A 27,534-nucleotide genomic window follows, 5' to 3' on the forward strand; every position below is an offset into this window, starting at 1 on the left:
CATCGATGTTTCTCTCTCTCTGAAAAGCAATGGAAAAGTATCCTTGGATGGGAATTTTAAAAAAATAAAATGAAGATTTCAGCACAGGATAAGCACTTAATAGGTAAAGCTGTCTGTCCACAGCCAAAATGGGATCCTAGGACAGGAGTTTGCTGTCTGTAAGGGTTTGTAAACTGCATTGTCTTTGCAGGGATATTGCAGAAGCAACTGAAGTAGTGAACAGACAGATGAAAAAGGTAATTTTACAGCCTAGGAAACCCTCAACCCTGTGCCCCCCCCAAAAAAAACATGAGGTGTAGTGAATGAATGCTGTGTAGGCCATGGTGTTGCAGTGTTGTGGCTGGCAGAGCCTTTTATTACAATGAGATGTGGCAAATAAACTATGAAGACTTTTCTGCTACTTGGAAAACTTGGGCTAGGTATACACTTGTTTTTTTAAGCAGTCTTTAGGATAAAGAATAGAAGGTTCATGGAGCTCTGTATGACATGCCAGTGCAGCACCCTACACTTGGTTTCTTTAAGTTTTATTTTTATTTCACCCAACATATGTACACAATTGTGTAATTTTACTTAGTAAAAATTTCACACTTTGAGATCCAGCAAGTTGGAAAAGCTTGAAATTGGGAGAGAAATATAATGCACTACTAGCTATAGGAGGGGAAAGGAGTCTGGAAGAAGGATCCCATTTCTCTAGTTTCTTTCTCTAGGGTCATTTGCTGTATATGGAAAAGAGTGTTATCAGAATTGTTACGTAATGATGTTCTACTTAAGAACTTAGGAGAGTGTCATTTCCCTAAATTAATACAGTGGTTTCTTGATCAAAGAATTATACTTTTAATTTTCCTGGGCTCCTTCTTAGAAATAAGTATATATTTTTAGTATATCCAACTTTTATTTTTCCACTGCCTCTAAGTTTAAAAAACATTTTTATTATAACAGTTCACAGTGTTTCACAGTAAAACAGTTTCATTTTCTACCATGAAAGAGGCAGACTTTAAAAAAACAAAACATTTTTTTACAATCCATTTAAGCTGTCAGCATCATCCACACAGTAAGAGCATCCAGACAGGACCGTATGTATTTGTCAATCCTTGGAACCTACCAGTAACATGTACATATTAGTTAGGTATGTGGTAACTCCAGGAAGGTACCCAAAAGAGGTAACCCATATGCTTGTGGGGCACAATCGTCTTTCACATGAGAATCAGCCAATCACATCCTGTCCCTTTGTTTACTGTGAATCTGTGCCTTCTTGAAGAGTACAGAGCCTAGGTCATAGGCCCACATCAAGAGCAGGCTGTGCCCCCACCTGCCCATTCCCACTCTTGAAGACATCTGTCTGGCAGAAAACATACCTGGAGATGATTTTGTGAAAAGTATAGCGAAAGTCTTGGTTCCTGTAGGCATAAACAATGGGATTGACAACTGAGTTGGCATGTGACAGGAGAATAGCCATGTTCATTGCCCACTTGGGCTTAGCCTGAGCTGGCTGAAAAAGAGTGACACAGTTGATGGCGTGCAGTGGTAGCCAGCACACAGCAAAAATCCCCACAATCATGGCCAGGGACTTGGCGGCGTGGATCTCCCGCTGGAGGACGGTCCTGGAGTGGTCCATCAGCTCCATGCGCTGAAGCTGCCTACAGGCCACCATGAAGATCTTGATGTAGATCACTAGCATTATGAGCAGTGGGGGTAGGACACACCCAAAGAAATTGAAATATACCATGTAGCTCATGGGGACCACATTCTCAAAAAGACACTTCACAAGGCAGCAGCTTTCATTTATGGTTCCATCCCAGGACTCTGTGCAGTTGGCCGCACTGTCTTTACTGTTCCACCCCAGGAAAGGGGTCAGTCCAATGCCAAAGGCAAGCACCCAGAGAACAGCAATGACTCCTCTCGCTCGGGTCCCAGTGACCAAACTCTTATATCTGTTCAAAAGAACATCATCTGTTATTGTCAGTTAACAGTTCTTTGCAACCAAAGTTCAGACTCCCACCTCTGCTACTGTTCCATGGCTTTTACTCCTAACAGCCTCTAAAGTTCACCCTCAGAGGGTACTGTGACCTTTTACTCTCAACACCAAAGACATGCAAACAGGAGGAACAGCTTTGCTCTCACAAGCTAAATAAGAGTTTCATTGACTTATTAACTCACCTCTGTTTACTGACAAATTATGGTCAATGAGAACAAGTGTAGAAGTCTTACAGGGTATTTTCTAATTACCCAGATACTGACCTTTGAGTTTAGGTCTTCTATAAGGCACTGGTCTAGGTGGCTGAGATACACCAGTGGACAGAACACACAAAGATCCCTACTTTTAAAGGGACTTTACATTCTAGTAGGGGAAACATAATAAACAACAAACATGAGTTAGTAAATTATGTGGTATGATAGAAGGATACATGTATAGTATTTAAGTTTAAAAAAAGGCAGCGTAAGGAAGATCAGAAGTGGCAGGGATAGTAGTTTGAAAGATGTCAGTTAAGGGAGGCTTCAGTGAAAAGGTAACACCTGAACAAAAACCTGAAGGAGTGAAAGTTGGCTCCTGCAGCCAGGCAGTACTACCTGGTGGCTCTGCTCAAGACTTCTCTGGTTCTCCCACAAATACACAAGAGGTTTGCCTCAGACTGCGGGAGGAATCACCCCAAGTACCTCGTCAACTACTGGAGAGCGAGTCTGGCACAGTCTCCACCTCTGCTAGCAGCAAAGGTGATACAAATAGGGGAATATCTTAGCAAATGTTAATTTTTAAGTAATTTTCAACCATTAAATCTTATTTAAAAATCACTAGAAATCAGAATATACATTTTAGACATTTTGCTATAAAGTAGTTAATAACTGATCCATAATATGTATTCAATGTAATATATTGAGTAAGTGAAATAAAATCTTTCCTTAACCTCTGGGAGGGAAATTTGGAAATAATTTGATACACATTACTTTAAGACTTGTCTGGAAAATGTCCAATTTTCTTTCCCAGCAGGATAAAGCCCATACTTTTCAGCATGACCCACAGAGCCCTCCAGGTCTCAGCCCCACATACCCAGTGCCTGCCCTTCCTAATCAATGGCTCCGCCTGGCTCAGGCTGTTCTCAACATCAGATAAAACACCCGTTCTTGTTTCAAGGGTCACCTCCTTTCCTGATCACTTCTCAGGCAATGGTGACCAGTCCCACTCTTTGGCGCCATACACACGTTATAGAGCTTGTTCTATCTGTTATGTTTGTTGTCCTCTCAACTACAGTGTCAATCTCTTTAGGACTAGGGCCTTGTTCTTTTATACTGGTGTATCCGCAGGACCTAGTGCAGTGCTTGGCACATAGTAGATTCTTAATAACATGGCGATTATGAATACAATCCTTGTTATCTGATTTATTATCAAACAGCTTTAAAACAAGATTCTACTTATGGTTGGTGGTAGACAGTGCTAGCAATTAAACAAAAGAAAGTCTGCTAGGATACTCCCAGGAAAGATTTTACTTTATTTTTTAAAGGTTTTTTAAAAATTAATTTTTAGAGAGAGGAAGGGAGGGGGGAGAAACATCAATGTGAGAGCGAGATATTGATCAATCAGCTGTCTCCTGCCCCCTACTGAGGATCAAGCCTGCAACCTGAGCATGTGCCCTGATTGGGAATCGAACCAGCAACCTTTCAGTGCAAGGGACAATTCCCAACCCACTGAGCCACACCTGCCAGGGCAGATTTTACTTCTTGATAAAAGAAGAGATCCAGGAGGAAAGTTCTTCCCCATGCACATACCTTTCTGTGTTTGATGCTCTGAGAAGCTGTGATGCTTAAAGGTGCAACATTCAATTTGTGATCAAGAGGGCAAGCCTGAAGACAAAGCAAATGGCAAAACAGAAGGAAGGAAAGAGCCTAAGTCCTTGATGACATCTCTGAACCACTACACCAACCCTAGAGCCATCATGACTCCGTGGTCTAGTTCAAGAGATAAGCAAATGTCTTGATTGCTTAAGCCACTGTTACCTGCACCTAAAAGCATACTCACACCAACTGGAAGGGACTTTTATCTCTTCTAGTGCAACCTCCCGTAATTTACAAATAAGGGAACAAAGATACAAAGTCTTTGAGTAACAAAGGCAATATAAGAACCAAGACTAAAGCGAAGTCAGGACTCTCAGGCCTGTGTTCCTTGGACCATGTTATGCTGCTGCTCATTTTACTTTAAAAAAAAAAAAAAAAAGTATTAGGCACAGAGTAGTCTGTACACAAAGGGATCATGAGGTGGCTTCCCACTACAGTTCAAAACAACTGGAATCCATTCACATCTGAACTTGTTAAAATTGCTGGATCCTGCACATGTGGAAAACTACAATTTTAAGCTAATTGTCTTCAATAAGGAAAAGAGGCTGATTCCATCAGGGAAGCAGCTTCCTCGGGGAATCCCCATCACAGCCTTTCTTCCCTGTTGGTCCACTATTTTATTCAGAGTTCTTCCTTTGTATCATGAACTCTCTAGGCACAATAAATATAATCACAGCCCTCAAGGGTTGTAAAGCTAATGGAAAAGACAAATACACACACAAATGTGTAATTACAAATCAGAATGAATTTGGCCAAACCAAAATGAATAGGACATAGGTAAGAGAAAGACAGGAAGACCTTGGACATGGGGTATCTGGGAGGATCTCCTAAAGCAGAGCCAAAGGCTGAGGAGGAAAACATTTGAAAGGTGGAATGAAGAGCTTTCCAGGCAGAACAGAGTGTGTAAGGCTCAGACAGGAAAGGATTTTACTTTCCTAAAGAAACACAAAGAAATGTGAACGGACCTAAGATGAGGCAAGGGCCAGCTCATTCGCATAGGAAGGAGTCTGGATTTTGATATTCAAAGTGCAGTGGGAACTACTGAAGGTTTTTAAGCAAAGGAATAGTACAGATTTATGTTTTATAAAGCACACAACATGAAGATTGAAGTTTAGGGGAGCAAGAAAAGCAGATCAGTTAGGAAACTATTTTCAGTGGTTAATTCAATATAAAAATGTTGACTTGGCGCTTCCAGTCAAGATGGTGGGGTAGGTAAAGGTGGTACTCGCATCCTCCCGTAACCACATCAAAATTACAGCTAAACCAGAGGACAACCTTCACTCAGAACTGCCTGAAGTCTGAATAGAAGTCCTATAACTAAGGATATACAGAAAAGGCCACACCAAGACTGGTAGGAGGGGCGGAGATGTGGAACAAGCTGGTCCCACACCCACATGTGGCAGTGTAAGAACATGCGGGGCCCTCACCAATTTTGCTCAGTGGTTAGAGTGTCGACCTGACGACTGAAGGGTCCCGGGTTCAGTTCTGGCCAAGGGCACATACCTCAGTTGCAGGCTCAGCCCCAGTCGGGGCACATTCAGGAAGCAACCAATCAATGTGTCTCTTTCACAATGATGTTTCTCTCTCTCTCCCTCTGTCTCTCTCTTTCCCCCACTCTCTCTCTGAAAAAGCAATGGAAAAACTTAAAAAACAACACACAAAAAAAACCTCTGGAGGGATTAGCACTTTCAAAGGTCCTTCCCCAGATAGTGGGGCCAGGATTTGGCAGCTGGTGCTGAAAGGAAACCTGTGATTGCATCCTTCCCCTAGGACTGTGCCAGTGGCAGCTGCCAATCACTGGCACAGAAAAAACAAGAGAGGGATATCTCAGCTGTGGAGATCCACCCTGAGGAGCAAGGGGTCCCAGCCCACACCAGGCTCCCCAGCCCAGGGTTTCAGTGCCAGGAAGAGAAGTCCCCATAACTCTGGCTGTGAAAACCAGTGGGGATTGTGACTGAGATGGGGGTGGGGGGCTGTTAGAGTATCAGGCATTCCTCTTAAAGGGCTGGTACATGGTTTTACTTGGACTCACTCACTCTGAGCACCAGTGCAGGGGCAGCAGCTCAAAAGACATCAGGGACATATGGGTAGGAACTGAATTATCCAGCAAGAGCTGGAGAGACAGCTTTCTCCCAGACAGAAGTGCTGGCAGAAGCCATTATTCCTTTGCTGAGCCCTCCTGATACAGAGCCAGGAGGCGGGCACCATGTCTGAGTCTCCATCAGCCTGGCTATCACTGTTCACCCCACTCTGGTGATTCCCTGAAACACCACCCCACCCAACTTGTAGGACTACCCAAGCCAGTTCCAGATTTTACATGCAAACGTACTGTCTTGGCTCATGCTGCAGTCTTTCCTCAAATCAGGTTCACAAATGCCAAACAAGCAGTATCTGGCCTCCCCATGGCCCTTACATCTTGCTAAGTGGCCCAGGCATGCCACTAGTGGCAGCCAGCTTTGGTTCAAAGCTTAGCCTCTCCTGGGAACCTCCAAGCCCAGCACAAGTAACAGATATAGATCACTTTGTAGCTCATGCTGGGTGGCCCTGGGCAGGGCACAGGCAGTGGCTGACCTTGGTCTGTACCTCCTGGGAGGCCCCAGAGCCAGTGCACCCAGGGGGCAGTTTCATACCAAGCCAAAGGATCATCCAACCACCTCCATGAGTGGCACACTGGAGACAGACTGTTCGGACACCAGACCCCACTGAAGCAAGTCCTGCTCTGTGGTGTTGGCCCCTGCACAGCAGATACTCCACTGTGGCCACAGCCAGTCTTCACAACCAGTGAGCCTGGGGGGGTGGGGGGGAAGAGTAAATCTCTCCCATTGATGTTCCAACAGTAATAAAGGCTCAACTACAACAAGAGATTGCACACAGCACATGGGGTGGGTGGGGTGGGGGGAGGGGGGGAGACAGCTCGGGTGACAGGATACTATGCCACTGTGCTATTACATAAGGCTGCTCCACCAAGACTGGCAGATGTAGCAGCTCTACCTAATACATAGAAACAAACACAGGGAGCCAACCAAAATGAGGAGACAAACATGTCTCAAATGAAAGAATAAAACTCCATAAATAGAGCTATATGAAATGGAGACAAGCAATCTACTAAATGCAGAATTCAAAACACTAGTAATAAGGATGCTCAATGAACTTTGGGGAAGAGTTGATGAACTTAGAACTTTAACAAAGAGATAGGAAACATAAAAATGGATATAGGAAACAAAGAACCAGTCAGAAATGGAAAATACAATAAATGAAATGAAGAATACAAGGAATCAGCAGTAGAATAATAGATGAAACTGAGAATCAAATCAGCAATTTGGAGAATAAGGAAGCAATAAACATCCAATCAAAACAACAAAAAGAACCCAAAAAATGAGGATAGTATAAGGGGCCCCTGAGACAACATCAAGCGTGCCAACATCCACATAATGGGGGTGCTAGAAAAAGGAGAGAGAAAGTAAGGAATTGAAAGTCTTTCTGGAAAAATCATGATGAAAAACTTCCCTAATCTGGTAAAGGAAATAGACATACAAGTCCAAAAAGGATAGAGAGTCCCAAACAAGATGAACCCAAAGAGGCCCACAGCAAGACACATCATAATTAAAAGGTTAAAGACAGAGAATCTTAAAAGCAGCAAGAGAAAAGCAGTTAGTTACCTATAAGGAAGTTCCCATAAGACTGTCAGCTGATTTCTCAACAGAAACCTTGCAGGCCAGAAAGGAGTGGCAAGAAATATTCAAAGTGATGAAGAGCAAGGACCTACAATCAAGACTAATTTGCCTAGCCAGGAGAAGAGAAACAAGATGGTGGCATAGGTAACAGTTGTACCCGCCGCCTCGCACAGCCACATCAAAATTACAACTAAAATACACAACCACCATCACTCAGAACCTCCTAAAATCTGGCTGAACAGAAGCCCTACAACCAGGGAACTGAAGAAGCACCAAGACTGGAAGGAGGGGGGGAGACACAGGCGGATCAGGGCTGAATCACAGAGACGCAGCCACAGGCCCACACCTGTTGACAAGGTAGGTTTAAGCCAGGGAGGGACATCTGGGAGGTGGAGGTTTCCAGGAGAAGTGAGGGGTCCAAGCCCCACATCAGGCCCCCAGCCCAGGGCTCCAGGGCCGGGAAGAGACGTCCCCACAACTTCGGGCTGTGAAACCAGCGGGGATTGTTGCTGAGGGTCACGGAGGCTATGGAAGTCCCAGGCAGCTCCTCTTAAAGGGTCCGTGCACGGACTCACTCAGATGCGCTCCCTCTGAGCTCCAGCAGCTGGAAAGGAACCTGGGACATTCGGGGAGGAACTAACCTGCCTGAAACTGGGGTGAGAGGTGGAGGGGCAACTTTCTCCCAGACAGAAGAGCTGGCAGAGGCCCTAGCTCCTTTGGCGAGTCCTCCCCGCACACAGCCGGCAGACAGGCATCTTCTCTGATTCTCCAGCACCTGACTCACACCTTTGGCCCCGCCCCAGTGATTCCCAGAGGCCCCACCCCTCCCTACTTGCAAGCTCATCCAGCCGTTTCCAGTGGCTTTTCTATGCAAGTGGCCTCTCGAGCCTCACGTTTAGGACTTTCCTAAAATCTCTCAAACAAGCAGCATCGTTCCCCATATGGCTTGATAAGGGGCCCCGAGCCTGGCACTAGTGGCAGCCTGCATTGGTGGTTCATAGCTTGGCCTCTCCCAGGCAATGCCAAGCCCAGCACAAGTAGCAGCCAACTATGGTTTGCTGTGTAGCTCATGCTGGATGGCCCTGGGCAAGACACTGGCAGAGGCTGACGTGCACCTCCCCGGAGGCCCCAGAGACAGTGCACCTGGTGGTCAGACTCGACCACGCTGGATTACAACCCTACCACATCCACGAGTGACACACTCAAGGGGAGCATTTGGTGAACACCAAAGCTCCACTGAAGTAAATCCTGATCCATAGGGGTGTCTCCAGCACAGCAGCTCTTTGGCTATAGTTGCAGCGGGTCCTCACAGCCGATTGGCCTGGGGGTCAATTTCTCCCAGTGATGCCAACAGCAAGCAAGGCTCAACTACAACAGGAGAGTGCACACAGCCCACACAGGGGACCACCTAGAACGCCCAGCTCAGGTGACTGGGGAGGCTGAGCCACTGCACCCTACAGGACACCTACTACACCAAGCCACTCTACAAATTCCAGGAGACATAGCAGCTCTACCTAATACACAGAAACAAACACCTGGAAGCAGCCAAAATGTGGAGGCAAAGAAACATGTCACAAAGGAAAGAACAGAAGAAATCTCTAGAAGAGGAACTAAATGAAATAGATCCAAGCAAGCTAACAGATACAGAGTTCAGAATAATGTTTATAAGGATGTTTAAGCATACTATTAGGGAAGTAACAGAAAATCGATAACATAATAAAGTACCAATTTGAAATGAAGGCTACATGAACTGAAATGAATAATTTACATGGAATCAACAGTAGAGTAGAGGACGCTGAGACTCAAATCAGCAATTTGGAACATGAGGAAACAAAAAACACCCAATCAGAGGAGCAAAAAGAAAAAGAATCCAGAAATATGAAGATAGCATAAGGAGCCTCTGGGACAATTTCAAGAGGCCCAACATTCATATTACTGGGGTATCAGAAGGGGAAGAAAGAGAGCAAGAAATTGAAAAGCTATTTGAAAAAATGACAGAAAACTTCCCCTACCTGGGAAAAGAAATAGACTTACAAGTCCAAGAAGCACAGAGGATCCCAAACAAGAGAAACCCAAAGAGGCTTACAGCAAGACACATCATAATTAAAATGCCAAAGGTTAAAGACAAAGAGAGAATCTTAAAAGCAGCAAGAGAAAAGCAATTAGTTACCTACAAGGGAGCACCCATACGACTGTCAGCTGATTTCTCAATAGAAACCTTGCAGGCCAGAAGGGAATGGAAAGAAATATTGAAAGTGATGAAAAACATGGAACTACAACCAAGATTGCTCTACCCAGCAAAGCTGTCATTTAGAATTGAAGGTTAGATAAAGAGCTTCGCAGATAAGAAAAAGCTGAAGATGTTTATCACCACCAGACCAGCACTACAGGAAATGTTGAAGGGTCTTCTTTAAGAAGAAGCTAATGAACAAAAGAATCTGATGAACTAAAGAGATCCAGAGACATTGACGCATACAACAGACGATCATATTTCAGAGGAAAGAGGGAAGGGGGGTGGAGGGTGGGAAGAGATTAACCAAAGAAGTTATATGCATATATGCATAACCCATGGACACAGTCAATAATGGGGTGAAGGTCTGGGGAGGGGGTAGGGACAAAGTGGAGGGGGTCAATTGGGGGGGGGAAATGGGACACCTGTAATACTCTCAACAATAACGATAAATTTAAAAAAAACAAAAAAAACTGAAGGAGAAATAAAGAGCTTCCCAGACAAGAAAAAGCTAAAGGAGTTCATCACTACCAAATCAGTATTACAAGAAATATTAAAGGGACTTCTTTAAAAACAAGAGACAAAAAAGGACGAACATAAATATGTATAATGAAATAACAAGAAATATGTACCTATCAATAATCATTTTTAAATGTAAATGGATTAAATGCTCCAATCAAGAGATATTTGGCAGCTAAACAGATTGGAAAACAAGACCCATATATATGCTATCTACTAAAAACCTACCTCAACAAAAGACACACACAGCCTAAAGGTAAAGAGATGGAAAAAGAAATTTCATGCAAATAGAGGGGGGAAATGCTGAGGTAGCAATTCTGACAAAATAGACTTTAAAACAAAGGCTAAAACAGGCAAAGAAGGACCCAGCAATTCCATTTCTGGGTATTTATCCAAAGAAACCCAAAACACTAACTGAGAAAGACATGCATCCATATGTTCACAGCAGCATTATTTACAATGGACAAGATATGGAAGTAACCTAAGTGCCATCAATAGATGAATGGGTAAAGATGATGTCGTACATATATACAATGGAATATGACTCAGCCTGAAACAAAAGAATGAAATCTTGCATCTGCAACAACATGGATAGACCTAGGGAGTATTGTGCTGAGTGACATAAGTCAGACAGAGAAAGACAAATGCCATATGATTTCACTTATATGTGAAATCTAAAAATAAATAAATAAATGAACAAACAGAACAGAAACAGACTCATAGATACAAAGAACATTTTGACAGTTGCCAGATGGGAGGGGTTTAGGGAGACGGGTGAAAAAGGTGAAGGGATTAAATGCAAATTGGTGGTTACAGAATAGTAACAGGGATGTAACATACAGCGCAGGGAATATAGTCATTAAATTGTAATAACTATGTATGGAGTCAAATGGGATTTATCAGGGTGATCACTTTGTAAGTTATATAAATGTCTAATCATTGGATAGTACACTTGGAACTAATGTAGGTCAACTGTAATTGTAAAATAAAAAATATATATTGGGGAAAAAAGACAAAGCACATAATACAACTGGGAAAACAAAAAAGAGAGAGAGAATGTTGACTTGGACCAGGGTGATAGCAAAGATACACACTTTGGAGGTAGAACCAACAGGTCTCAAAGATAAGTTGAAAGGAGGAAGATGAAGACTCAAGGACAACCCCTAGGGCTTTTTCCTTTGATGTATTAACATTTAATTAATACCGAAACTATTAAAGGGCAGAGTGGACGGCAAGGAGGTTAAGACCATGAGAATGGTGGGTGTTAGTATCTTGAGGAAAACGATCAGTAGAGAAAGAAAAGATGTAGGGAAAAAAGGCAAGATTACTAAAAAGCTAAGAATCTGAGGAGGTTGGAGGACGTGGTGTCCAGGGCATGTGTGGAGAGACTTCCCTGCTGTAGAAGAGAGAACAGGACCAACCCAGGGAGGGTGAGAGTTGGGTGGTGAGAAGATAAGGCAGCCTCCTCTCTGAGAGCCGGAATTCCCTCAGACAAATGTGAAGAAAGGCATCGCCTGAGGGAGAGGAGGGCCCTAGAAACCTGAGTTGTCTCAGGGAGTGGAAGAGGGAGCTTGCCAGAAAGTGTAGTGGGATGCCTTTGTGGTTTTGAGGGTTGTGTGGATTTTACTGACAAGTTGCAGGCTGGAATGAGGAGATGAGAGACTGAGGCCAAATGCAGAACACTCACCTGGGTGGGCAGTGCAGTGGGCAAGAATGATGAGGGCATTAGGGGAGTGGCAGCAGTGAGAGCAGTGAGGGGCGGGCAGTGCGCTTGGACAGTGGGAACTTTCACAGTTCAGGTCTTTTGAGGGAGGGAAGGGATACTACTCTGGAAAGGAGAGGAGAGACAACCAAGAAACAGCTCTGGCCCAAGTGCCCACTTGAGGCCCAGGAGGGAGCATGGGAAGCAGTGTCCTTGGTGCAGGGAGGGAGAAGGCAGGTCTCAGTCACGGCCAGGATCCAGGGATGTGATGTCCCAGAGAGCACGGGACTCAGGAAAGCGAGGTGGGACTGTGGGTCCAGCCAGCCAGGGGAGAGGCTGAAATTAATTGAATTGTTTTCTGGGGACCTGAAATACTCGACTAAAGCTGGTATATCCAACCCATGTCTCCATTTTCATCTTTAATATAGTAATGGTACTTGAAACTTTAAGTAAAAAAAGTTTATCATCCATTTCTTCATATAAAACAAGTTCTTAATTTTCTCCTAACTGGCAGATATTTCCCATTCTAGCAGCCTTTGAACCACATGACCAAATGCCAGGTTTGGGAGACACACGCCTGCAGGCCCCTCCCCCAGAGCTTCCACTGCCAGCACCTACTCTGCACAGCACAAAGTTACTAGCTCACGCATCCACTCAAACCACACCTCGTGAGCTCAGAGCAATTCTCTCCAGTTTACAGATGTGGAAACAGGCTCATAGAGGTTAAATTATTGGCCTGCTGACCCTATTCTGTGGTCAGGACACAACCCCAGTCTAACCTGACTCTGATTTTGCCAAAAGGAGTAATTCACAGATCTTCTCACAAATCCCAGAGGTGGCCCTGTCTGGTCATCCAGCCGTAGGTCATCTGCTGCTTTCTTCCCCAGACACATCTGCCCTTGCCAATGCTGTTTGCAGGTTGCATGGAGCACCCATCTGGAGTGCCCACATGGGAGCTGGAGACCTGCAGGAAGAGGCTTCTGCCACCCTCTGGTAGGCAGTCCTTAAAAGGCAACAAGAGATTTGCTCTTCTATTGGAGATAGACCTACAGGAGATGTATGGGCTCCAAAAACAAGTCCTTTTAGCACTGGAGCTCTGGCTCCATAGTGGCAGAAAGTATCCACAAGACCCATGCCTGGGACAGGGCAGTCAGTCAGCAATGCTATGGAAAGCAGATGGTGTCCCTGCACTGGGCAGGATGCTGGGAGGGATGACCCCTGGGTCTCTGGTATCTTATGCAGGTTCCCATCACCTCCTGCCATTTCCTCACCTCCCACTTCAAGCTGTGCCTCTGCCCTTTCCCTGGAGACCAATCTCCCTCCCGGCCAGTCTCCCTCCCGGGCCCCACCTCTTGCTCATAGACACCACCCCTTGCTTGCCCTGCACCAGTGGCTCTCTGAACATCCGCGTGTGTGTGTGTGTGTGTGTGTGTGTGTGTGTGTGTGTCCCAAAGGTGGGTCCATGTCCTTCCCTACACTGCCCCATGCCAGTCAGTGCCCTTCCGTAGAGGGCAGTGAGCACAGCAGAAAGGTCATTCCTGATGTCTGTCTCAAGCGGAAGAAGTAAATTAAAGGCAATGTGAAAATGAATAAAGGAAGCATGCGCAGCTTTATTATTCCAAACAGTCCACACAAAAGGGGTGTCCTGTGAAAGTCCAGCTGCACTGTGACCCACCCAGTCTCCACAGAGGGGCTTGTTAGCTAGGGGACTGAGAGAATACAGTCATATGGAGGGACTCAACAATGGGAACAGTGTAGACACTGAGGTTACACAACTAAAGAGGGACCCACCAAGTCCTGCATAACAATTGCTGGCCTCTTTCTGGGGCAGAGTCTTCCCTGGCTCTGCAGTCCCCAGCTGAGACCAGCCACCTTCTCAGCCTCAGAAATCAGAGTCCCCAGTGACCATGAGTCTGGCCAGTCCACAGGGGCTAGATAAAGTCTGACCTCTGGCATCAGAAAACAGGGATAGTGGCAGCTGCAGAACTGCCTCCACGCTGAGGCTTTTAATACAGATAAATGTGTACAAGGCACTTTATAAATGCAAACCGCTCAGTGAACGCCGGTGGGGCTCTTCAGCGCCTGGCGAAGTCTTACTCGGGGACTTTTCCTTTATATCCTGCCTCACTCACACGTTTCATTCCTCTGCACTACACACATTCCTGCTATAAAGCAAACGCATCTTCTTAGAAAACCTATTCTCTAGAATTGCATATGAATAACAGGGCTTCTGTGAAGACGGGGTTAGGGCAGACCACTCAAAACCTACAAAATGTTGTGACTAGAGCACTAACAAAACCCCCTAGTCCACCCAGGCAGGCGGCTCAACAGGGCTAGAGGCCGCGACAGTGAGTATTTAAAATGTACCCAAAAAGTCTAGTGGTAAAACTGTAATCAGCGCAAGGCTGGCAGGTGCCAAGGCAGCGCGGGCAGACGGAGCTCTGAGCCCAGGGCCAGTTACCGAGCCGGGCACAGCGGGCAGAGCAGCCTGTCCCGCCCCGGCCCGGCCCCGCCCGGGGGGACGCGGCGCCCGGGGGGATGCGGTGCCGGGGGCAGGGGGCGGGCCCGGGGGGACGCGGCGCCCGGGGCAGGGGGCGGGCCCGGGCCGCGGTGCTGTCCTCCCGGGTCCTGGGCGCCCGGGGCCCCGCCACCCAGCGCCGCGCGGGCCCCTTCCCGCTGAGACGCCGCGCTCCCCCTCTCCCGCTGCGCCCGGGCGGAATCACAGGCGGCCGGAGCAGGTGTCCACTGTCCCCACACCCTTCCTACGGACCTGTCACACGCGCCCGCGACTCTCCCAGAAGCCCAGGCGGAGACAGGCCAGTTTGCGCTGAAACGCGCCCGCGCCCCCCAGGGACCCCACGGCCCTGCGGGCCCCGGCTCCTCCGCGGGGCGTGCGCTCTGCCGTGCACAGCGCGCTGCTGAACCCCGAATCCTGTGCCCGACGCGGGGCCTGGCGGGCAAGTGCCGGGCAAAGCGCGACCCGAGAGGACAGACCCCTGGTTCGGAACCGCACGAGCATGTGCAGCACCCGCTCGGCAGCGCCAAACCGGCAGGCGCGGGGTGACCGTCCCCGCGTCAGTCCGAGCGCGCGAGACACCCGGGCACGCGGGGCATCGCCCACAGCAGGAGCTGCCCGGTTCTCAGACTTCTCGTGGAACCAAACGGGTTTCTGAAGAGTTGTCATGGACAGAATAGAAAATATGAACAGCGCTGTATTTAATCAAGAAATAGGATGCATAACCAAAAACCGTCCCACACAGAAAACAAGGCCCGCAGGACTCACTAGTGAATTCTATCAAACATTTAAGGAAAAAATAAATCCATTCTTACACTGAAAGAGTAGATACTGTCCGGTTCTGTTCTGTGAAGTTCAGGTCTGGACGTGGGAAGGCCTCTCATTCACCACTTGGGTTAACTAGATTGAGGGCAATCTGCACGGTCGCCGCAGTCTGAGGTGGCCACAGCTCTAGCCCGCGGGGCGGTCTGAGGAGTGGACAGTGCCTGCCTGCCCACTAGCTAACCACCTGTGGTCACCAGAGTTTACCTTCAGGCTGAGTTATTCTGAGGAGGCAGGACCCTCAGCTACTTTGGCTCTTGGGAGGTTCTTATCTCCTCCACGAGCTCAGACATACATGAATCCCTGAGGCAGACCGAGCTGGGGCTGAGCTGAGCCCACTCCACACGGAAAGGCGGTTGGAAGAGATGCCTTTTGTCCTTCACGTTCACCCAAGAGCAATGGATGCGCAGTGCAGATAGCACTCCCTCCGGCTTACTTGTCAACAGGAGGCAGCCTAGGGGGCTCTGATAACAACTCAACCCACGGGCAGGACAAGGTCTCCTGGAGTTCACCTCTGAGGTTACTTTTTTGGTGAGTCCCATATTTTGGTCTCATATATCAGGTGGGACTCAGAGACAGCCCAAGGCTGCTGGGCTCCAACTCCGATCTCCTTCACATGAAATAAGAGCCCTGAGAGAAAGGGCTACTGCCTGAAACCAGACAGAGGAAAAAAGACCCTTCCATGGCTGGGGTTAGAGCACACGCTTCAGACAGAACATTGGCAAAAGCATTGGCTGCCATATCCACAAGCAGCCAGCTAGCGGAAGACATCAGGAGGCGGTGATGCCAGGATGTGCCTGACTGGTGATGCTAACTTTGATCACTTGGTTGTCATGGCATCTGCCAGATTCCACCATTGGAACTAGTTTTCTCTTTGTGATGAGTAGATATCTTGAGGTAAATACTGTGAGACTTTGTATATATCTTGCTTTTCACCAAACTTTCACCAGTGGGTTTCAGCACCTATTGATGATTCTTGCCTAAACCAGTTATTACTATGATAGCTGCCAAATGATGATCTGCTTAACCCAGTCATCCCTCCTCATTAATTAGATGGCATTCTACTGTAAGCAAGAGTGCTTCCAATTCGTTATTAAAAACGAAAAACATCTCCCAGCTCTGTTCGTTGCAGGGGCCCAGAAGAAGGATGCTCCAGCAGCAATGAGCACACCAACCCAAATCAGCTTCTAAACGCCCGTCTCCCCTGAGAGGAAACAGGCTCCAACACAGGAAAACACAATGTAAGTCTGAAAAACCTTTCTATGCCAGAAAGTAAGGAAGTGATCAAAACTGACGGTGACACTCAAACAGAAGTGAACTTAAATGGGCTCCCATTGGCCAAATTTGGGCATCAAAAGGAATAAAAGGAATGGATTATAGCACACTAAATAAAACTAAAAGTCCATACTGATATTAAAAAAATAATTTAAGGAAGAGCAGGTTAAAGATAAAAACCTCTTCTTTACAGAAGAATGCCAACTGATGAAGGTGGAAGGAATGAGAAAAAAGAAAATCACCATTTTCATGGTAATGACTGACTCAGGAAGAATGACCAATGGGGACACATGCCTGTGCAGCGATGGCCCTGGCAGACAGCTGTAAGCAGGTGGCCAGATGTGGCATCCCAACAGCGGGCCGACTGAGGCCACCAGCATGCCAGCGTTAAACAACGAAATGCATTCGTGGGAATCTAATCATAGAGAAACGCCTAACGCAAATCAAGGGACTTGTGGCAAAACAAATAACCTGGACTCCTCAAAGTGTTAATGTCTTTAAAGAGGGAAAAAAAGATCGAAGATCTATTCCAGGTTAAAGGAAACTACAGGAATTAAATCCACACATGATTTTTTTTACTGGGACCTGGATTTTTAAAAAAGTGTAAAGAACATGATTGGGATTATTGGGGACATTTGACTAGAGACTGATTGCTGTTAAAATTCCTGCATATAACATGAGTGTGTACATGAGACAGAGAGAAAAAGCAAATATAGAAAAATTAAAACGATTTGTGTATTGAAGAGAATTTGAGTCTCCACTGTGTTAGTTTTGCAACTTAGAAGTTGTGGGGGAAACACTACTTCAGAATGATTCATTGTTTTTGAAACCACAGACAGCACTAGATTAGTCAAATGGATACAAATATATGTGTATGTGGTATATGTGTGTATGTATTCTAATAGCATGGACATTTACAAAATGCAATGTGTGTATACGTATGTATGTATACATACACATATACTGCATTTGTTTTGTAATTTTTAAAAATGTCCTTACTATTAAAAAGTGAGTTACTACTGATTCCTGAAAATGCCACATTTAGGAGCTATTTTATCCCTCTCAGACTGCTACCCTCTCCCTATGGAAGCCTCCCTGCTGGTTCTGGTGAAGCCAGTCTAGCTTCCCTCCTACCTCTCCCTGTCTCCTTCAGGCTCCACAGGCTTCTCATGTCCAGGCAACAAGCTCATCCATCCATATCAGGGCCAGTCTCCAACAGTACACACATTCACCCCTCCACACACAGACACTTGTGCACGCATGTATGCATGTGCACACATGCACACACACACAGCCAGCTCCTAAATATGTCACATGCTAATAAATGGACCAAGCACTGGAGATAAGGAGGGAACAACATGAGCCTTGCTTATAATGGAGAAGGGAAGGCAGCCTTAAACAAATTACAAATAATTAAGAAAATAGCTGTAAGTATGTAGAGAGCTGCACAAGAATCCTGGGTGCCTCCCAGAGACAGTGTAGTGAAAATCAGGAAGAGTCAGTGGTAAAGAACATTCCAGGCAGAGAATAACATGTGCAAAGGCCTGAGCTCGGTAGGTTCTAGGAATTTAGAGGAGTCCTGAGAAGCTAGAGCAGAGAAACTGAGGCTGGAGGAGAAGGGACTAGAGCCAGTGAGAGAGCTGAGACCTTCTCCTGAGGTTCTGGGATATTAGGTAAAGGAAGGAGGTACGACCAGGTGTTCACTGTAGAAAGGTTTCTGTTCTGAACAGAGTGGGTAAAAGGACAAGCCCAGGTGCAGAGAGACCAGGAGGGAGACTGGCATCCTAGAACAGGGAGAAGCAGACACGGACCAAAGAGAAGTGATTGGAGGGCAGGTTTAAGAAGTTCTGTAATGTCTTTCAATAAAGCTTTACAGTTCTCTACATTTCTTTTTTAAAACGGCAGATTTGGCAGTGGTGTTGAAATCAAGCACTGGAAATCGAGATGTCATGTACAGGAAGCTGCTTTTGGAAGTTTGTGGGTGGTGGGACTGGAGCAAAACAGGCAGTAAACCAGAGAAGGTGAGGGTGATAGGAGCTTAAATATGTTTAAATAGCCAAGGGAAAGAGTCTGTACAGGAGGCCTGGAGTAATGAACAGGGCTGGGCTCCCACAGGGTAGGAGAACCTGGGTCCAGAGCCAGGTAGAAGGAATGACCAGCCTCAAACCCCCAAACTCAACTACCTACTGTACAACTCAACCATCCACTATACCACTCAACCATCTACTGTACCCTCAACCATCTACTGTACCCCTCAACCATCTACTGTATTGCTCACCCTGCAAGTACCTCTGAAAAGCAATGGAAAAAATAGCCTCAGATGAGGGTTAAAAAAAAAAAAAAAAGAATCCCAGAAGAATAGAGAAATGGAGATAAGAAAATAATCTTCTTTAAAATTTCAGAGCTGAAGACAGATCTAAGTGTTCAGCCTGGAAAAGCTCACCTGGAAGGGACATCCCAAAGAAGGAGAAGCTGGGAGTCAACGTGAAATCTCAAAGTAGCAAGCAAGAGAAACGATGCCAAGGCTCCCAGAGGGGAAACAGGAGTCACAAACAAAAATCTTATGCACATCCAACTTCTTGAGCAACACCTTCGGACTTCTCAACCATGTCCAGTCCGATTACCAATCCCATGCGAGAAATGACCAATCCCATGGGTTCTTGGCATATAAGAACCCAGAAAGTGTATCACCAACATCCTTAAAAGGTGTGTGTGTAAACAAACAAATATGGAATCCCAGAGAGAAAAGAAAACATGAAATGCAAGAAACGGTGGGACAATGCCTAGACCATGACAAAGTCACAAGCGACCACTGTGCAGCCCATTTTGCAGGCGCGCTAGGATCCTCTGCAGCGAGGACCGTGAAGAACTGGATCATCATAAGGATGTTGGAAACCATGTTCTTCCTTTAACTTTCTTTTAATTTCCTGATGAGAAAATCATGATCCAAGCATGAAGCAGACTAAAAGGTGGTGTGTGAGCCCTGGATAACACCTAAAATAGAATCCACCTGGCCTGGCCACGGGACGAGAGTGTGTTCCTACCCCAGTCACACTGCTCATCTTGGATGGAGACACAGTAAAACCTCCAAATGCCTGCAATCAGTGTGCGATCCTCAGACAGTCTCCAAGTTCAGGACACTTTCTTCAAGTTTCAGATAAAATGTAAGTTGTGTTAACCCTGACAGTGTACAAATAACGTAATAAATGTGTTCAGTTCATGATTTGTTTAGGATAAAAGCACAAGAAACAGTGGTTGCCTTTTTTTTAATCCTCACCAGAAGATATCTTTTCCACTGATTTTTTTTTTTATAGTGGAAGGGAGGGAGAAGGGGGGAAAAGAGAGAGAGAGAGAGAGGGAGAGAGAGAGAGAGATGTGAGAGACACATCGACTGGTTGCCTCCTGCACCCACCCCAACCAGGGCCAGGGATTGAACCTACAACCCAGGTATGTGCCCTTGACCAGAATTTGAACCCGAGACCCTTTGGTCTGCAGGCTGACTTGACCACTGAGCTACACCGGCCAGGGCAGTACTTCTGACAGGCACATTGGGAAACCAGAGATCAGAGATTGGTGACTGCTCTCATAGAAACCTTTTCTATGGCTTCAATTTCTTTACAACAGCATGAGTTACCTTGCTGAAAGTAAAACCTCTGGCAGGTGGGCAGTGTGCTCAAATGAATAGTGCGACTGGGAGCAGGAGGTGGAAGGTGGAAGGGGTAACGGCAGTATCTTTCCTCATGCCTCCTGACAGTTAACAAATAAATACTGCCTAAATTGATGGAATCAGGAATGGAGGCTGAAATATGATCACAGGAAAAAATTAAAATACTGTCTAACAAAAATTGGCAAGAGAGGGTTGGGATAAGGGCTTCAGTGAGCCACAATCCTCCCGTCATGTGGTAGAGTCAAGATTCCATTTAAAGACGACGACAGCAAAGCCTGGTGTTGCCGCAGAGAGTGGAGTGACCCGCAGAAGAAACATTACCAGAAGCAGTCTGGGGGCTGCCCGGCAGAGGGGCTGGTGAGGGGCAAGAGATGGGACATTTTCGCTTTCCCTTTTGTGCCCTTCTGTGCTTTTGAATATTTACTTCTGGTTCAGATTGGTTCGTTTCTGTCAAAACAAAAACAATAATAATTCTTTAAAAAAAAAAAAACCCTCTGGCCAGGCTGGAGCGGGGTGGTGGGGGGGGTAGCTCAGTTGGTTGGAGTGTCACCTGATACCTTCAAAAGGTTGAGGGTTTGATTCCCAGTCAGGGTGTGTACGGAGGCAGGTAATGGATGCTTCTCTCCTCCCTCTCTCAACAAAAAACATATCCTCGGGTGAGGATTTTAAAAAATAAAATAAATAAAAAACCCTCCTTCGTGGACTTACCAGTGCCCTGAGGACAACACCCAAACTCCTCAGCAAGCATCTGGCCCCCTGACCTGCCTGCTCTCCACCCCTTGCCCACCGAGGCTGCGAAGCCAGACAGACGGCCCTCCTGCTCTCCTCCTGGCTCTGCTTCTGGCACAGGCTCCCCCTCAGCTCAAATGCTCCTTCCTCCATGCCCCCCACTCCAGCGTCACCCTCTGCAGAGAGCACTCCCTCCCTCAGCCAGGCTGAGTGAGAAGGCCACCCAGCAGCCCGTGACGGTCTGTTCTCGGCTTTAATTCTGTTAAGAAGGGACATTTGCTACTTGCCATTAGGTTCCCTTTAGCCTCAGAGATCTGCACACCTACTGATGCCCCAGGGGAGAAAAGCCATGGCCGAAGCCCAGTGTGAAGGTCAGTGATGGCCCTCAAGTGTCAGGAAAGGCTGGGCCTCAGTTGAGGAAAGAGGAGGCAGGGAGAGGCCCTCCATAGGTCCCTACCATGTTAGCAAGTTCTGTGACACCTCATGCCCACTGGCCAAGCACAGCTTTCTTTCCTCATTTGATCATATTTCTACTGAGCTAGTCTTCTCTGTCCTGGGTAATATTTAAAGGGTCCCAATCATAGCCTGCTGCTGTCCTCACTCACCATCTCCCAGAGGGACCACCCATTACCGGGTGTTTGGGACCACCACGGTGCTGGGAGCCCAGCCCTGGCTTCTGTGTGGCCCTGGGCTGGTGCTAACCCCCTGAGCCGAGGCTTCCTCATCTGCGAGCAGCAGGGAAATGTCTGCCCGTAAGGTTGACGCAGAGCTTAAACGAGATGCGAGATGCGGCACAGAGGTTCCTGGCACACAGAAGAGGCTTCAGAAGTGTGGCTGCTGTTCACAATATTAACCCTTTGCCGTCGTTTGTCTACTCTCAGCCACCAAAGCTTTTTTACCATTCCAGTCGTTTGTTTACTCTCAGCCACCAAAGCTTTTTTACCGTTCTGGTCGTATGTCTCCTCTCAGCCACCACATCAAGGAACCGTACGAATCTTAACTCTATTCATTCATGTATCAGTTCGTAATTTCTCTGAAAGCTCTTAATTCCAACCAGTATGACACCCATGTCCAAATTTAATACGACCGCAAAGGGTTAAAAACTCTAATGTCCAGAGAGCCGAGGACATAATTCCTCATACCTGTCCCTGCTGCTGTGATCACAAGCTGACAGACAGAGCCTGGGCTCTGCCAGGCCAGGTGGGGAGGGCCCCTTAGGCAGGCGGGTTGGGTTGCGGCCGCTGCAGAGGAAGCAGCTCCGACCGTGTCCCATGAAAACCTCAAATTTTGTCCTTTACACACCCTTACTCTCTAGATGATCAAAGGCAACCCCTGTGCTTTCCAGAATTCTGTGGGAACCCTGCCGAGACCAAGGCCAGGCTCTTTCCCTGCCTCACTGCCCGTCCAGGCTGGAAGAGCCGTGTGGGTGCCAAGTCTGCAGAGGAGCTGGTCACAGCCTGGTGGGGTGGGCCCTCCTTCCACAGCCTTCGGGAGAGCCCTGGGTGCGCACAGGCTCCACCTTCATCTCCTCCCTGCCCTGCAGGCCCCCCAGTGGGTGCTCCTGGATGACTTTCCACCTGGTCAGACTCTACCCTGAGTGAGAGCAGGACCTCCAGAAACTCTCAGATTGGGTTACCCCGGTTCCCACCAGGTCTGAGGCAGTTTTTGAGGGCCTCACTGACCAGACCAGACCTTAGACTCGGCTGGGCAGGAACGAGCTGCCCAGAAGCAAAGCCCCTGGCCCTGCACTGCTGGTGGCTCAGCCACAGCCAGGGCAGCACCTGCTGCTGCTTCCTCCTACTCTGGGCTGGAAGTGGAGTTGAACCGCATGTGTGCTAACAATGGAGGGTACATAACAGCAGAAAGGCACACAAGCCCCTCCCCCCTCCTGAGTCCCAGTGACTTTTTCTCCAGTCCTGAGAGCCAGGCTCCCTTAAACAGGCAGAAGGATGGCCCAGGGGCTGTGCCTGCAAGCCAGGAGCAGGGCCTGCCACTGTGCCAACTGCCCCAGGCAGCCTCGCCCACGGCACCACTGCTTTCTGAGAGTCTCTCTGCCCGGTCTCCACAAGCCTGTGAGAGACCCTTTCAGAAGATGGTTTCCCCTTTCCTTCCCATATTGACTTACTGGACCATCTTTTTCTGACATCATTTCACCAGAGAGCTCCGCCCATTCCTGGGATCTGCTTCTTGACCCTCCCTCCCCAGTCTGTTTTTGCATATTTCCCCCCCCACTGCCCGCACACCCCTCCACCCCGTATGACACACCATAACATTCTTCACCCAGTCACTCAAGACATGGGTCTCCCTACCTCATGCCTAGCACTGTGCCCTCCCCTCAGAGTGCAGGCTCGGCTGAGAGACCACAGCCCAGTGAAGACCTGGTTAGGGACAGAGTCAGTGACCAGTAAGGCAGAGCTGGAGAAGCCTCTCCGGGTGGGGATGGAGGAAAGGCTGCAGAGAGGGGCTGGTGCAGACGTGGGCCAGCCGGAGGGGTGCAACAGGCCGAGGGCTGGATGGAGCCTTCAGAGCCTTGAAGACACGGTGGTGCACTGGGATTTTCCCGCAAGTGCCGCCGCACAGCTCTGAGCAGGGAGTGATTGACTTTGGCTTCAATCATTCTCTCAGGCAGTATGGAGAGAATGGATATGGAGAGGAGGAGGTGAGGTTGGCCAACGACCAGCAGGAGCTGCTAAAAGGACATGTGCAATGATATCCAAGAAGTGGCCATCAGATTCAACCAAAAAGGGGTCGTTGCAGGGGTGACCCCCATTCCTGCCCTCTCCCGATGGCGCCACTTCAACTGGGCCCTCTGCCGGGAACATCAGGAATGGTGTGGACTTAGACTAGAGGCAGCAGACCTTGTCCTATTTGTAGACACCCACATTCTGAAGGCCCAGGGCAGCACCTGATCTGAGCAGACACTACTCCTTTTCAAGTGCAGCATCACATTGGGGTTCCCTTTTCCTTTTGCACTGTAATCTTCCCATGTTAGTAGATGCCTGGCAGCTGGGTGCCAGCGGGGCTGCAGCCTCTGTGGCCCTGAGCTGAGCACAGGCCTCACCCTCCAAGCCTTGGGGCACAGACATCTTCGAAGCCCACAGTGTCAGGGAACGGGAGGGGCCTGGGGCACAGGCAAGGGCTGGTTTTGCCCTCATTGCCTGGACCTCACCCGTCATTACCTCTTCCCTTTACAGGGGAGACACCTCCTCCTAAACAGGGCACTTCCAACTTTACTCCCACCTGGAGTTCCATGACTTGAAGGTGGTACTTGGTGCCAAGTCACAGCTGGGCCCCGGCCCATGTAATAAAGGGAAGGGGAGCCTCATCTTCCTGACTCTAAGAGGGTTCTCAAACTTGATGGGTCCAGAAGTTGCCAGTTAAAGATACTGATACAGGAATCATACCTACCTCCACCCCCAAACCAATTCAGCAGAGCCTGCAGGGCCTGTAATCTGCATGTTAGCCGTTCACAGGGGGCCATGGTCCTCAGAAGCAGGAAGTCCAGCAACTTCTGAGGGAAGGCTGCCCTAGCCCCCAGCCCCCAGGAGGGCACAGGAGCCCTGAGAACCATAAACCTTTCCGACCCACAAGAGTGGAGGTGGGTCCTGGGGACGGGTCAGATGCCCACAACCTCAGGGGACAGGGAGTTGGGGCTGCTTGCACGCATCTCTGCCACACCTCTAAACTCATGCGGGCAGGCCAGGAGGGCGGCAGGGATGGGACAGGCTTCATGGTGACTCCACCGAGCATTCATTCTTCCCTCTCTATCTCTACATCCATCTCCTGCCCTTAGCAAATGCAAAGGAGAAGTCAGTGATTCACAGTTCTTTCCCCTAAACACACCCACACCATTTTTTTCAAGACTCCACCCAGCACAAACCAGAACAAGAGCTAACAGATTTAAACTTTTATGGAACTTCCTGCTCCACAGGATACAGGGGATTCTTCCAGTAACTCCCACTGAGCTGGGGCCACTGTGGAGCTCTGCCAGGGGCAAGCCCAAGGGGCTTCCATTCTATGAGCAGCTAAGGGTAGAGGCTTGTGGCTGCCTGCTGGATGCCAACACCCCAAAAGGCCATCAAGTAACCAACATTAGGACCAAGAGGTAAGAAAGGGGCCCGAGAGAGGAGTGTGCCATGCCACCCGGAACCCTGGAAGTCCCTGGACTCTGTCACAGCGGATGGGAGGCGGGAGGCCTCCTGGTTGGTCAAGGGCAGCAGCACATGGAAAGCCCACACACGCAGGCAGACTCACAGCCCAGCAGATCGGGAGGGTTGTGTTCAGGCTGGGACCCAGGAACATCCCACAGGGGCAGGCTCCACATGCTTTGGCTGAGAAGGCTGCTGGGAGCATTCTCCCTGTCCGGTCCCACAAATACAGTTCTCCTCCAGCCACCAATTTACTGTAGGCAGGCTCAGCTTCTAGAAATGGCGATAGGCTTGCTGCCCACATCCCAAACATGGATGCTGCACACTGCCCAAGACAGCCTGCTGGCACAGCAGGAATAGGGTGCCCACTGAGTTCAAGTCCTGACACCGACACTCATGCCCAATGCACCATCCCAAGCAAGACTGATCTCCCTCATCTACAAGCCACCATCCCTCCTCTACAGGAAGCAGGTAACAGTACCTACCTTCTGGAACTACTGACAGTTAAAAGTATACAAGTTTAATATAAACTGCCTCATAGAGCTGGCACTCAATAAATTCCTGCCCTTCCTTCCTTCCTGCTCCTGTGACAGCTTCTTGTCTCAGCCCCAAACCCCAAAAGATCCCAAGCTCAGCCAACTCAGAAATGCCAAAGGGGCCCAGATACCACAGAGTATAAATACTTTCAATAAGCCCTGAGGTTCCCAGACACGCCTGCTCTCAGTTCAACTCCTAATTCACTGCTCAGCTACACTGGGGCTCCACTCCCCTTGCCAGCTGGCTCCATCCCCTGAATCCTACATTTTCTCAGTGTGGGAGAAAAAGAGAACCCTTAAGTTCTTCCCTTTGAAATCCTGGGGCGCTCTGGGACTGGGCAGCGGGGATAAGCAAGGTCACACGCCCGCATGGGGCCCTAAGGCTCCTGGGGAAAGGGGAGAAACACTTTACCTCTTTTTAAAGGCACACGGAGGTGCTCTGAGTCACTATTAGCATGCCGCGACGCGCGTCCTAGCTTCCCCACGGCAAGCGGCACCCCCCGCCCGGCGCGGCCGGCCCGGCTGCGCCAGGCGCAGGTAGGTTCTGCAGCCGCGTCCACTCCGACCACGCCGAGCCCCAGCGCTCAGAGATGCCATGGAAACTACGCGGGCTTCCGGACCCCCACTCACAGGGGCGCGGCCGGCCGCTGCCCTGGCCCTCCCGCGGGCCCCGGGCGAGCGGTGGAAGGAAACAGTTCTCGCCGCAAAGGAGATACGGTCAGCAACACCCCCACCCCGCTCCCGGGCCTTCCCCGGAGTTTCCACGAAAGGCCGGGCTCCCGGGGACCACACTCCCCGGAATCCCTAGAGTTGTCCCTACGTGGGTCCCCTTATAGGGGCGCACCCGGGGGACACCGGCCTCCAGGGCGCGGCCGGGACACCGAGAGGGTGGGCAGCGCGGGTGCACGCGTCTCGGGATGGACGGTGTCTTCCCGCGTGGGAACCCGGGCTCTGTGCGCCCCGCGCGCCTCGGTCTGGCGCGCCCCGGAGGCCAGGCACCCGGCCTGGCGCGGGGGGTCGTGGGCGGGGCTTCGGCTGGGCTCCGGGCCGCCGCGCGCCTCACCTGAGCGGGACGTGGATGGCCAGGTACCTGTCGACGGCCACGGCCAAGAGGCTGAAGATGGAGCTCTGCGTGAGCACGAGCACGAAGCAGGCGAGGAAGAGGCAGCTGTGGAAGTCGGTGCAGAAGCCCAGGCTGATGGTGACGGCAAAGGGGACGGCGAACAGCCCCACGGCCACGTCCGCCGCGGCCAGGGACACCAGGAAGTAGTTGGTGGGCGTCTGCAGCGCGCTCGACGCGCCCACCGCCGCGCACACCAGCACGTTGCCCGCCACCGACAGCGCGGCGACGGCCAGCTCGAGCGCCACGTACAGCGCGTCCTGCGCCTCCAGCGGCATGGCCGGCGGCGTCGCCTACCCGCGCGGCGCGGGGCGCGGGGCAGCCGCGTGGGCCGCCGGGGGCATGGCCGGAGCGCCCGGACCGCCGTCCGCCACCCGCGTCTGGCCCGCCGGGCTCGGGCGCTCCGGGCCCGCGCGCAGAGGGCGGGACCGTGGAGGGGTGGTGACGCCCATTGGCCCGCGCGCGCGCCCGTCTGGGACTCCGGCGGCGCCCCGCCCCCTCCCCGACCGAGGTCTGCGCCCACGCTCGGCCGCCGCGCTCTCCGCGACGGTCCCTTGGTGACCGTATCTCACAGGGGCAAGTTCCCCAGTTTTCCCCAATGCTCCAACCCGGTGGGTGCGTCCCGAGCTGTCGCACTGTCTTCCAGCCGGAGCGTGCGGAGCCGCGGCCGCTCCGCGGATTGAGACCGGGCTCTGCGCGGGGCGCCCGCCTGCTTCCCCCAAACCACTCCACCGCCGGCTGGGCGTGTCCGGGACCTGCAGCCTTTGGA

General features: G+C 49.5%; 1 protein-coding gene across 1 annotated transcript; it reads right to left on the reverse strand.

Moving 5' to 3' along the window:
• Positions 1-536: 536 nt before the first annotated feature.
• On the reverse strand, positions 537-27,147 carry ADORA2B (adenosine A2b receptor). Its single transcript, XM_081161026.1, has 2 exons — positions 26,709-27,147; positions 537-1,931 (listed from the first exon to the last, which is right to left on the reverse strand). The coding sequence occupies exons 1-2, from the start codon at positions 27,041-27,043 to the stop codon at positions 1,274-1,276; spliced, it is 993 nt and encodes a 330-aa protein (XP_081017152.1). The 5' UTR covers positions 27,044-27,147; the 3' UTR covers positions 537-1,273.
• Positions 27,148-27,534: the final 387 nt, after the last annotated feature.

Source organism: Miniopterus schreibersii (genome assembly GCF_964146895.1).
Source record: "Miniopterus schreibersii genome assembly, chromosome: 16".
Taxonomy (NCBI): Eukaryota; Metazoa; Chordata; class Mammalia; order Chiroptera; family Miniopteridae; genus Miniopterus; species Miniopterus schreibersii.

Coding starts and splice junctions, on each gene's coding strand:
- ADORA2B (XM_081161026.1), bottom strand. CDS start 27,043: ATGCCGCTGGAGGCGCAGGACGCGCTGTACGTGGCGCTCGAGCTGGCC. Junction 1,932..26,708: donor GCCATCCACGTCCCGCTCAG/GTGAGGCGCGCG, acceptor TCTTTTGAACAG/ATATAAGAGTTTGGTCACTG.